At 50.1% G+C, this 12,221-nt stretch overlaps 4 protein-coding genes across 4 annotated transcripts; 1 reads left to right on the top strand and 3 right to left on the bottom strand.

The window, feature by feature from the left end:
- Positions 1-1,418: 1,418 nt before the first annotated feature.
- A1O1_07643 (D-amino-acid oxidase) lies at positions 1,419-2,818 on the bottom strand (the record flags this gene model as incomplete). Its single annotated transcript, XM_007728510.1, has 6 exons — positions 1,419-1,498; positions 1,566-2,199; positions 2,262-2,365; positions 2,417-2,520; positions 2,582-2,719; positions 2,790-2,818. The coding sequence occupies 6 exons, from the start codon at positions 2,816-2,818 to the stop codon at positions 1,419-1,421; spliced, it is 1,089 nt and encodes a 362-aa protein (XP_007726700.1).
- Positions 2,819-3,704: 886 nt separating this feature from the next.
- Positions 3,705-5,633, bottom strand: A1O1_07642 (uncharacterized protein; the record flags this gene model as incomplete). The annotated part of the gene is made up of 1 exon (XM_007728509.1): positions 3,705-5,633. The coding sequence occupies one exon, from the start codon at positions 5,631-5,633 to the stop codon at positions 3,705-3,707; it is 1,929 nt and encodes a 642-aa protein (XP_007726699.1).
- A 2,035-nt stretch (positions 5,634-7,668) lies between these two features.
- On the bottom strand, positions 7,669-8,703 carry A1O1_07641 (uncharacterized protein; the record flags this gene model as incomplete). The annotated part of the gene is made up of 1 exon (XM_007728508.1): positions 7,669-8,703. The coding sequence occupies one exon, from the start codon at positions 8,701-8,703 to the stop codon at positions 7,669-7,671; it is 1,035 nt and encodes a 344-aa protein (XP_007726698.1).
- A 1,335-nt stretch (positions 8,704-10,038) lies between these two features.
- Positions 10,039-12,040, top strand: A1O1_07640 (uncharacterized protein; the record flags this gene model as incomplete). Its single annotated transcript, XM_007728507.1, has 4 exons — positions 10,039-10,711; positions 10,776-11,059; positions 11,117-11,247; positions 11,305-12,040. The coding sequence occupies 4 exons, from the start codon at positions 10,039-10,041 to the stop codon at positions 12,038-12,040; spliced, it is 1,824 nt and encodes a 607-aa protein (XP_007726697.1).
- Between the last annotated feature and the right edge of the window lie 181 nt (positions 12,041-12,221).

Genomic DNA, 12,221 nt, shown 5'->3' with positions numbered 1-12,221 from the left:
TAGCTTCGAGTTCTACTAGCTTCGAGTTCTACTAGCTTCGAGTTCTACTAGCTTCGAGTTCTACTAGCTTCGAGTTCTACTAGCTTCGAGTTCTATTATAGCTTCGAGCTTTTTAATAGCTTTAAGTTCTACTAGCTTCGAGTTCTATTATAGCTTCGAGCTTTTTAATAGGTTCTTTTAGTTTAGCTCTTTTTAAAGCTATTAATTTTTAAAGTTTAAAGTTTACGCTAAAAGCGGATAACTCGGCTAAGCTCTAACTGTTCAACTAGCTACGCTATAAAGCTAAATTTTTTTTAAAGTATAAGACCCTATGTTTTAGGTATATAGGCTATTGCTACAATTACTACTATAAAGTTCTAAGTAATAGAAGACTTAGAAGGTTTTTTTTAAAAAAGGTTTATCTATTTTGAAGCTCGAAACTAGTTCGAAGCTAGTATAAAGCTCGGGAATTCTCAGCGATTTAAGGACTTCTCGGAGAAGCTTCCGAGAAGCTTCCGAGAAGTATCGGAGAAGACTCCGAAGCTGTCTCGATACGGTATCTATACTGATTTAAACTTAAGGGGGTAGGCACTATAGTACTTATTAAGTACTAGTAGTAGTAAGTAACTCGCAGAAAACGTAGTGCCTCCCCGTAGTGCTCAATCTTCAACTATTAGTACTAGGAGTCAGACCTACTTAGCGAACTAATAAAGTTTTCCCCTTAATCTACTAAGTACTCCTTGGGGACCTCCTACCCCAACTTAATACTACTAAAGTAATCAAGTAGTGGATAGGTAGGTAGGTAGTATCGATACCAGATCAAAAGGAAATCAGAACTTTAATAGAACTAATATTAACTAGGTGGTATACTAAGTAGCCTCCCCCATTACCTAGATTAAGTTGGTTTTAACGCTATATTAGAGCTAGATTAAAACTAGATTAAAACTAGAACTAAACTAGATTAAATAGATTAGTCAATTTAGTATCTAGTAGGTAGCTTAGGCCTAATAAGATAATTCCTAGTACTAGTTATAGATCTAATAGTTTTAATCTAGTTTTAATCTATTTATCTCTAGATTTGCTTAGTACTAGGTACCTGTTAGGTACCTATATTTAACACGGCTTCGACACGTTTTTGACACGGCTTCGATACGGCTTCGACGCGGTTTCGATACGGTTTCGACGTGGTTTCGATATAGTATCGACACGGCTTTTATACGGCTTTTATACTAAGTCTATATAGCTTTAAGGTCATTATAAACTATAGTAAGTACTAAGTAGGTACTAACTTAGGTACTAGGTACTTACTACTATTAGTAGTACTTAGTAGTAGTCTATAAATTATAGTAGAAACTCTGTGTACTCTAAATCTAGGTACTTAGTACCTACTATAAGGCACCCAGTACTTACATACCTACTAGTACCTCTTAGTACTGGCTTCAAAGTTTTGCGGAAGCGTCTAGTGCCTGATCAACCAATTTGACGGCGGCATTCGCACAGCCATATGAGTTTTGGTAACCTTGAGAAGTGTTAGTTTTCCAGTATTTCATACTACGTGGTAAGTTAGTGTAAAAGTTCGTTCTCACCTGCACCGCCGGCACCATAGTTGTGCACCACCCAGACGCCGTGAATACGCTCCTTTCCAACTCTCGTGCCGCCTGCACGTACCGGCCGCAGTCCGACGCCGTGTCTGATGATGTCCAGATGCTCGACACCCTTGCCTCCGGTCAGGGAAGGACATATATCAACGGCTCTTTTCATGATCCTGACGGCTAGGTTGGGGTCAACCTGAGACTCCCAGTTTCCCTTTTGATAACAGCCACCCAAGATTGTGCCGCCTCCAGCGGCTCGGGTCATGATGTAACAGGCTTCATCATCGCCGTCGTCTGTTCCAGAGGTGGCAAGCATTTTGCCGGCATCATTGCGGACAATCACAACCTGGGCCCTGGCAGGCACGACCGATTTGTCCTCAACACCACCGAGCTTGGAGGCGTTGAGGCCCGTACAATTCACCAAGAGGTCAACTTTGCGTTCGTGGTGAAGACTCGGAGAAGCGGCGTCGGCAATATGCTGAAATACCGCTCGTCTGAATGTCACGCCGTTCTTCAGACACTCCGAGACCAGCCAGGGGAGGTAGATGGCCGTGTTGATGCAGACTGACGTAAATGATGTCGCAGCATTGATGCCAGGACCAAAGGAGCTCGCGGGCAGCTGGTGGAACTGTGTTGTATCTGTGAGTGCCGGTCGAGTACTTAGTGTCTGACAGCCAGGGGGCAACTTACATTCGGGACCACGTCCTTGAACCATGCATCAGGAGAAAGCAGTTCGTTGAACCAGTCAGCAGTTGCAGAGCCGGCATCTTTCGCACGACTATGGATTTGGCATTCTTCCTGCAATCAGCACAAGATGGCCTGACACGAGCGCGCCCCGATCATACCCTGAAAGTGAACTCCGGCCTCTGGGTGATTCTGTGCTAGGTCTTCCAGCGGAGCCCATGTGTCCTTCTCGTACTCTGCTGCCTTGGAGCCTCGAGCGCCGACGCTATGGGAGAATTTCTCTTTAGCGACTATGTTCCAGCTCAAACGTGTGTGCTAGCACGTACGGCATGTAGTTGGCGCCCGCCCAGGGAGACGCATATTCAATATCATAGTCTCCAGGCATATGCTTTGCTGCCACGACAATCTTGTACCGAGCATTCCTTGACAATAGCAAGGCCGTCGTTAACCCGGCAACTCCAGCCCTAAGATGGTCAACAGATTGTTCTTAAGTGTCAAGCCGTGAAAAAGGTGTCTTAGCGAGGCAGGACTGACCCGATTACCACGATATTCTTTTGAGCCATTGCCGATAGCTTACGGTGCCAGCTGGAGCCTCACAGGAGAAATGGACAAAGGTGATTAATGCGCGAGGATGTGATGAGGCCTCTACCGCTCAAGACAGGAAGGCTGTGTTTTGTATCCTCCTTGGCCTGGGAGTGGTATTTGTAAGGCTATTGTGACTTGTTGGTGTATACTGGAAGTTGACGGATACCCGGTTCTGAGCAATTTTGCGTGTAGTATGTGCACGCCACAAGCATCAATTGAGGATTGCAAGCCTCATACCATATAAATGAAGGGTGTGGACTGATTGAAAATGGTTATCGGATTTTCTTAGGATTGGGTTGGGGCGGCGCTGGTGGCTTCCAATTACCGTTCTAGGCAGGAAGGAACGTCCACCATCATCCCGGATATCTGTCAGCTACTACTTGTACTTAGTATAGCATGTTCCTCCCTCTGGCAAAGGTCAGACAGAACACGGATCGGCTTGTTGAGGAAGTGCAGAACGCTTTTCTCCCGCAGTTCTTCTTCAAGTACTACTATATAGTGATCAAGTAGGTATCGAGCGTTGATCGATACACTATCGAGTCAAAATCAGGTATCAAGTACGTAATCGATCGAGGAGTGATGCGCGCTTGATCAGTAGTCAGTACTACATGAAGACTTAATCGATACCTATTTGATCACATGTTTGATTCACTTCCTGAGTATGATCGGATCATGATCAGATCCTTGAGAAAATCAGTATTTCAAGCCCGCGACGACGTAATCAAGCCTTACTTGATCAAGTAGGTATCGAGACAAAATCAACACTTACTCAACTACGGTATCGATTCATACTTGATACTATATTCGATCTAGGATCGATCAAGGATTGATTACTCATAAAGGGCCCAAATAGTACTATAGTATCTACCGCTTCCCTTGTAGGAACCCCTTGGTGACATTACCGGTAAACCTCGCAACGTCGTTGTCATAGTCGTCCCAGCCCAACGAGCAATACCAGTTGATACTGCCTACACTGCAAACAGCGCCACCACCGGCGCCGACATAATAGACTATGTCACTGCGTATCAGGTTCGTCTGCGTCCCGAGGGTGTTGACGGCAGGGAAAGTCAGGTCCTCAGTCGCAATGCCGAAGTCGTCACTGTGACCGGTGCTGGTGGCCAGAATCACAACACCTTCAGGACTTCCATTGTCCACGTCGTAGCGATCTATTTCGTCGCCCGATGCGCCACCACCAAAACCTTGCTCGCCAATCAGATCACTCTTGACATTCGTGAACATCCAGGAGAACTGCGGATCTTTGGACGCATCTGTGCGTTTGTAAGGCACGCCAGGACCTGTCCCCTGGCCACAGAAGCCGACACCAAACAATGTATTGCAGCTCATTCCTCGGGACCGCCACAGACCACCCTGTTGCCCGTTAAGGCTGTGGATGTGCTCTCCACCTGGAAGAGCAAAAGGGGCCACTCCACGATCCCCTCGACGTAATTCCAATCGATGCGGACGAGCAGGGTCGACGGCACTCACCCAGTAGAACCCGTTGCCGCCCATGTACATGAGATTCCCACCTCCACTTGCAAAGGCAGTATAGGCGCCGAAGGACTCTCTCGTGTGATATTCTGGATGACAGCCGGTGATGACGGTGTTGAAGCCTTGGAGGGCATTGACACCGCGTAAATGTAAGTCGAGGTCAGTTACAACTTCATAAGGTATACCCTCGCGTTCGAGATATCCAATCATCATTAGATCGGCGGACAGCTCACGTGGGCGTGAGAAAGCCCACATCAGATATCCCGGGCGGATATTGAGGATTGGGCGCTTGGCGGAAGAGAAAACAACGCCGGCACCGTCGGTGTGACGGTCGTAACACGACAGCCCGATGTCCAGACGGCGCTGCATCTTGTAGAACTCACTGCTTTTGAGGACCTTGTTGATGTCGAAACCTGGGCCAAGGTCCGCAGTGTTCTCCCGTGTCATGTCGTAAAGACGCTCGTTAGCATAGGCAAGGTACGTGAACGTGGAGAAGACGAAGCAGACTTTGTTCGAGTTGTCTGAGGTCCACGATGTAGGTCGTACGAAAAAGGTCACCCAGTCCTTGTCCTTGCCGTTTGTTGCCTCCACCTCGACTGCATAGGCACCGGAGCGGGCGCTGGGAGGGATTGTGATGCTGAAGTCCGTATCCCAGTCGGCGTCGTCCAGATCGTCGTCGTGGAAATGAATGGCGCCGTAGCCAGATTTCGCTTTCGTCCAGTCACATTCTGACGCGTCCCAGTCATGGCCCTTGACAGCCCGAGTCGGTGCATTGATCAGGGTACCGTGGTGACCACGGCCAGAGATGTCGACAATGGTGTCGCTTGACATTTCAAGCGCAAAGTTATACCTGACAAGAACACTGGGTTTTTCATCCAGCGTCTTCAACGTCAAGCTATCAATGCGTCCATTGAAGAAGTTGCTGGCCCGCCGTTCCAACCGCTTTGAAGAGTCATCTGCCTGGTTCGCAGCAATGAATAGTGGCCCTGGTTGGCATAGCAATGGTTCACCATCTAGCTGCGCTTCAAATGCGGTGTGAGCAGATATCGGTTCAACCTTGAATGCCTTTGGCGCAAGGGACACCTTGACCGACCGGCCGTCAATTGTAAGCTTGAGTTTGGCCCAGACCTTTTTCTGAGGTCGGAGTCCGGTCTCGAGGACTTGAGTTTTGTTGGTCCCAATGCCCACACATATGTTGACAGAACCTTGACTGTTCAAGACAATTGAGAATCCAGAATTTGTCGCCGCATGTAAGGTAGAGACCAATGTCTGCGGATGGGAGCATTCCAATAGCCAGGGCTGCATGAAGAAAGACACCTGAAGGCCTTGCGTCTGGGCTGGTGGCCCCCAATTAGAAACATAGCCATATGATCCTGGATTTGCTGTTTGCAACCTCCCTTCCCCGTGACCTCGAGGAATTTCCGTTACTTCCTCTTCTACCTTTTTGGGTGAGTGCTCTAGGTCGATGCCTTGAATTAAGCGGACCGTGCGATATTTGTATTCTGATTCTGTACAAGATATCTGTATGAACTGTCAGCGTAGGACAATTGGGTTTAGTTTGAATCTACGTACTTTGATCGCCACTGGTTCACCAGGAGCGACTATCCAAGGGTCCGCATAGCCAATGATTTCTGCTGGATGGCCGTCATTGAGCACATTGGGGTTTGCCATACCTACTCTACCATAGAATAAGGTAGTATGCAAGGCGGCAAAACGTCTGCGTCCTATGATGCGTCACTGCTTCATCGGAGAGAGCAGTAGCTATAAAGCGTCGGCTGGAGAACTATCGCGGTGATATCCAAGGGGCCTGATAAGCGCCGCGGAGCTGGCGCCACAGCCCCATCGTCTGAAGGAATGGTGACACGATTGGAAGTCGACTTTCAGTGGTCCAGGGGAGGATCCGACGTCTCCTAACGATGATTATCGTGGTATACCGTGAACCTATCTGGGCAGCTACCGACTTGAGGACTTCGATCAGGCTGGTGGGCAAAGGAGGAAATGAACTGGTTGGCTAGTATTAGGCATAGCCAATAGCTGTACGACGATAGTCGGGAGGTGGAGCCGACAAGGTCCTCTGTCGGTAGTTACCAAAAGGGGCATTTTGGCGGCTCCATAGCCATCTTCGCAATCAAATGTGGCTACGGGCAAGGGAGCTAGGAGATGGTTTGTAAACTGCTTTGGAGTCGGCGCGCGATGTCGAAGTCAGTTGGGAAAGCCAGCCATTTATTTCCCCTTATCGGTTTCGATAGATACCGAGATAAGAGGAATCTGACAACGACAATAACTCCAGTCATATTACTAGTACAGCTAGGAAGGCACAACCTTCAACCCTCCAAATCACACTACCATTGTGGACTCCTGGCCGCCGGCTATCAGCTCGGTGATCAGTCGGGCTCGACGCTACGATACGACGGCCTGCACTGACCTGGTCGGGTGCCTAGCGCTGTCGGTGCTGATTACCGACCTCCTTCCCTATTTTCGCATTACTGAATAGAGCAATACATACTGAACCTTCCTTCTTCTGGATTCGTTATTCACCAGCCCTGTGGCAGAAGAAGGCACAACCCGGCCGCGTTTCGCGGCGTTTGCTTCAACCGATTGCCATACATGCTTATCAGGGAACCGGAGAAGTCAGAGACAACGGCCCTACTGCTCGACATGTCTCGATAGAGGCACCAAGTGCGGCGCCTATGCCACAGCCCTCCCATGGTATGAATGCAGATTATACTCTGGCCGCCGGCCATCTTGCCACTCACCTGCACCGCAACTGTGGCAAGACGTCCCAGGTCCAGAAGCAGCTTCTTCTACCGATCTTCCTGGCCGGGATGGAAGCCCGAGATAGAGACCTCCGGAATACTGTTTCGCGCTTACTGTCTTTGGTGGGGTGCAAGGAGTCGCGAGGGTATGTTCTATAGTGTCTCGTGCCTGCTCGCGGAGTATTGGGCAAGAGAGTCTTCAAAGAATGGCGAACCGGTGTGGTGGGGATCTTTCCTGGATGCGCAGTCCAGCTCGAAAAAAGCTGGCGATATAGTTGCAATGCAGTTTCTCTTCGGCTAGGGTAAAGCATTCACTGGTTGCAAGGATAGAAGCATGTTTTGAATGTAGCTAAGAACCCTTCGCCATCCATGTGCCCTTTATGCAAATTTTCACCATGCACAGCCATTGTGGTCGCTTGAATGAGGCTCAAGTACTAAGAAAGGACTTTTCTCTCCATTGCATGCGGCTAGCAATGCACTGGTCTGAGAGTTTTTCACATTGCCAGTCTCTCTCAAAAGTTCAGTTTTGGACAGGACGCCTTCCCATATGACTATGTTGCCACTTCCACCCAAAGTGCTTTTCCTCATACGTGTCCATTTACTCCATTGACTCCGTTCGCTTTGCCATTTTTGGCCACTCCGTTCTGCTTGGTGCCGTCATATTGAATTGCGAAACTGTACTTCGGGTCGTAGTGCATGGCCCAGTATCCATCCCAGATCTTCTTTGTGATTGTACCAACCTTGCCGTCTTGTATGGGCTGGCCATCAAGCGTTGTGATGGGCATAATTCCTCCTGCGGTGGTGCACATAAACACCTCGTCAGCCTCGTAGGCTAGTTCGATAGGAACAGTCTCGACCCTGATTTCGATGTCTAGAGATCGCGCCACATCCATCACACTTTTCCGCGTCACACCATGTAGAATGCCGCGGTCTGGGGAGTAGAGCACGCCGTCCTTGATCAGGATGATATTGAACCCGGAACCCTCTGTCAGGTTTGTATCTCCATCGGTAAGGAATGGATACGTAGCACCCCGATCTGCTGCTTCAAAGAGAGCCCGTGTAAGATCGCCCCACTGCAAGTTCTTGACGGTAGGGTCTATAGCACCCGGTGGGACGCGTCGGACAGTACGGGCAATAACTGCAGCACCACCGGTCGCTTGAACACCCGGGTCCATGACCCAGACAAAAGGTTGGATAAGCATATAGAGATTGTTCTTGAACATTTCCCCTGGAGTGTGGCCGCGGACGCCTTTCAGACCACGAGTAACGATCAGCTCGACGAAAGCGTCCTTGATCTCGGATTTGGCCACCATGTCCACTAGGATATCTTTCACCTGCTGGCGAGGCAGAGGCAGCTTGAGCCGCATCTTGGCGCAGCTGGCCTCGAGTCGATCCATGTGGTCGTCGAGTCGGAAGAATCGGCCATCCCAGACCGAGGGGACATCGTAGGTCAGGTCGCTGTGCATGAAACCCTCGTCAAGCAAAGGAACACGGGCTTCGGCCAGAGGAACCAATTCTCCTTCAATCCAGGCAACCCCCTTTGTGAATATGTTGTTGCTCTTTTCGAGGACGGCTTGCCGGCTGGCGTAGCCAGCAAAGATCTTGTCCATGGTAGCCATCTTGTCGTACTGGCTCCTTGAGATGGGAGACAAGCTGCAAGGGTGTGCAGTGAGATTTGATGATCACCTTCTTTGGCACTGTTTGAATGTAAAGAGGCAGACAATATATGGCAAGATCGTGCCCTTTTTTCGAAACTTGGCTTCCATTACTCTGACTGCTGGATGGAGAACCAGTATGTTCAGGTCAATAGGTTGTCGATCTGGTTCCGAATGAGGAAACTACCTGAGGAGGAAACGTGTTAATCTGTGACTTGACCCACCGAGTTGCCGCTCGGTAATGTGCACTCTAACCCTGAAAGAGTTATTCCTAAACAGTACTCGGGTATGTAAAAACTGTAGGTTGGGATGTGTTGGCCATGCGGAATCGGGTAAGTGGTCGTTATCGGCTGGGGTTGTAAACAAAGAATAGTGATCTACAGAGCAGACACGGTATCGGATAACGGCGCATTGCCAGTGTGGAATGCTACTCTTCCCCTTCCTTCACATGTATCCATCTTGTCTGCTCGTCTATCGTCGTTGGCACAGTTGATTTCGCCTGCGGATCAGAGCGCCGCAGTACTGGTGTAATTGTGGAACTTTTGGCGATAACATACTTATGTTGGTGACGGATATCCGGGCCGAAACGTTCTCTTCCGATCTAATCGGCGCCGTCGTGGTCTTCGTAACTTCTGTATGGCCGTTCAAGACGGGTGTACCCAAGTACCCTAGACCCCTTGGGATAAGAGAGTCGGGCGTCGGGTGGCGCCTCCCGGCGTCAAACGTTCTGGCCCGAACGAAGGGCGAGCACAGGGCGGGCTCATCTCGTCGTCTTGATAGGTGAGTTTGCCAGCAGTAAAGACTTGGTTGGGGCTCACTGAAGTCGTTGATCGCAATGACTTGAAGTCTGATCACATATCTTTGCGGGTGTGTTCGTAACCCCCACCACGAGTGGGGCCCGCGAATCTTACTAGGTCACACTAAGTTGAGGCTTGTGGCCGTCTTATCAGTGAGTGCTGTTGACATCTCATGTTCGAGGACCTGATCTTTTTCCTAAGCTAACAATTCCACAGTGATTGTCAACTGCCTCACGGATCCCTCTTTCAACAATCTTTTCACCAACAACAGCGGGGAAGGGGCGTGACACTCTTGCAGCGAGCTTGCCATATGGCCGACTCTACTACCTCAGGGGAGCCCGCCTATCGAAGGACCAGTTCGCTGGCATTGGAAAAAGCAGATTGCCATGTTTGCACCGAGAAGCGTCGCAAATGTGACAGACGAAGAAGATCCTGCAAAAGATGCCAAGAACGCGGTGATGTCTGCACCGGATATCCTGTGCGACTGATATGGCAAAGCAACATGTCTACGAAAAGCATGAGATGGCAAAAACCTGCCAGCCGGCAACGTCCCCGCCCGCACAGTGACGGGTCGCCCAAAGCCTTCAAGATGGGCAAGATGATGCCAGACAACGTAGAACGATCTGGCAAAAGACCCAGGTACGGTCGCGCCCAAGACGCAAGCTCTGGCAGCAACAGACATTCGCTTTCTCCCCCAGCCGCTGGTGCCCAAGCCCAGAGAGAGACGGCCGACGACCTCAATGAGTCACAGCCGGGTTCGAACGCTCCTATGATGTCTATGTCGCCGCGAGCGGTCCCCGACATGCCCGAGGGCATGCAGGACAAAAGCAACAGTATCCCGACGACGACAATGTTGGACATGGACTATAATAACCCTTTCCCTGATTTGGACTACGACTTGGACCAGGAATCGATGCTGAGGTCACAGTTCAATATGTACAAACTCACCGCTCAGTGGCAGAAAGACCTATCTGACAATCCTTCCACGAATCAGGAATCTCTGGACTGGATGCCCACCGACAGCGGCCAAGGGTATTATGGCATTCCTTTCATGAACTTCTCTGCCACCGATGTGGAACCCATCACACCCGGCACCTCACAGGTTCCTGACATCAGCTCCCCTTCGAAGTCTACGCCATCAGCAAATGATCGCTTCACAGCCCTGTTGAATATGTGTACGTATAATTTTCTTTGGCTGTACGAGGCCGTTCTCGCCCGTCTGACCCCTTTTCTCTTCAGATGATCGAGTATTTTGTATTCACCCCGTCACCATTGACCTTGAAGTGAACCCATTTCGCTGCAGCAAGGACACTTCGCTCGGGTCGGCGCATCTCTTGCATGCCATCCTGGCTCTTTCCGTCCATCATCTTGGACGGATAACGGGAGAGATGCATCTGAGTAAAGAAGTGATCACCCACAAAGAAATGGCCACGGAGCTTTATAAGAACGCCTTGAGAGGCCCGACGGTCTCTTCAATGGGTCTCGCCTTGCTCGACACCGCCGTGATCCTGTTCGCATTAGATGTACGTACCACACATTTTGGGCTGATGGAAAATCGGGGCTCTGCTGACGAACCAAAGGCCGCGCAGTCAGCATTCGGAAATTGGAATAAGCAGCTAGAGCAGGTCCTTCGACTTACAGAAATGTTTGGAGGTTGTGAAGCGCTGCGCCAGTCTTCACGAGTTCGAGCGCAGTTAGCAATGTTTATATGGTCGGTTCTTCCCATCTTGGACCATGAACCTGGCGGAACTCGCTGACAGGCCTACAGGTGGGATACGACTGTCTCCTTGCTTTCTCGCATGCCACGGACAATTCCAGCATCATATTTCCACGTGCTTCGCGAAGATGGCGAACATGATCCTTGGGACTTCTTCAGCCTGGTTGGATGCCCTTCGACTTTGGTGGCATACCTCACCGAGCTGAGCGACCTGGCCGCTGAACAGGAGAAGACCCGAAAGATGACTTGGGCCAAATTCGATCCGTCAAGGGTCATTGAGATTCAGTGCGAAGTTAAGGCATGGACGGACGAACGCTTTGTAAACATCAGGGAGGAAGACGCAGACAAGATGCAATACAAACGCGATTGTTATCACTGCGCCGAGGCCTGGAAATCCGCCATTCTCCTCTACATTGTTCAGGTGTTTCACCCAGGCGGTCCTCAGCGCGAAAAGCAGACGCTGTCCTACCTGTCACGGGTCACTCTGGATCACGTCCGCTGTTGTCGCAAGACCAACACGGTCCAGAAGCAACTGCTGCTTCCCGTGTTCCTCGCAGGCTGTGAGGCTTCTGGGGCGGACTCTAGAATGCAAGCGAAGGATTATTGCACTTGGTGGAACGAGAAGAGTGCATACGGAATGTTCTCCAGCGTGGCCGCCTTGTTAGAGCTGCTCTGGGCAAGGCAACTCATCAATGGAGACGATAGTATATTCTGGGGCGACGTTATCGACGAGAAGGTCACCAGTGCCTCAAAGGGCAAGAACGACATACAATGCTTACTGGGCTGATGAATCAGATATCTTGACCATTTTGCCTGGCCGCTGTTTTCCTTACTGTATCAACGCGATGATAACCAGCATCGCCAATGCATAAGGCAGGATGTGCCACGACAAAAGCCAAAGTGCAAGAGGGACCACGTGCCTGTCACTTGAAGTCGTGACAACAGTCTTGACCTCAGCATCTTGGACT

This window comes from Capronia coronata (assembly GCF_000585585.1).
Source record: "Capronia coronata CBS 617.96 chromosome Unknown acBCG-supercont1.7, whole genome shotgun sequence".
Classification (NCBI taxonomy): Eukaryota; Fungi; Ascomycota; class Eurotiomycetes; order Chaetothyriales; family Herpotrichiellaceae; genus Capronia; species Capronia coronata.
Note: the sequence above shows the minus strand (reverse complement) of the source record. Positions and strands in the feature narration are given on the sequence as shown.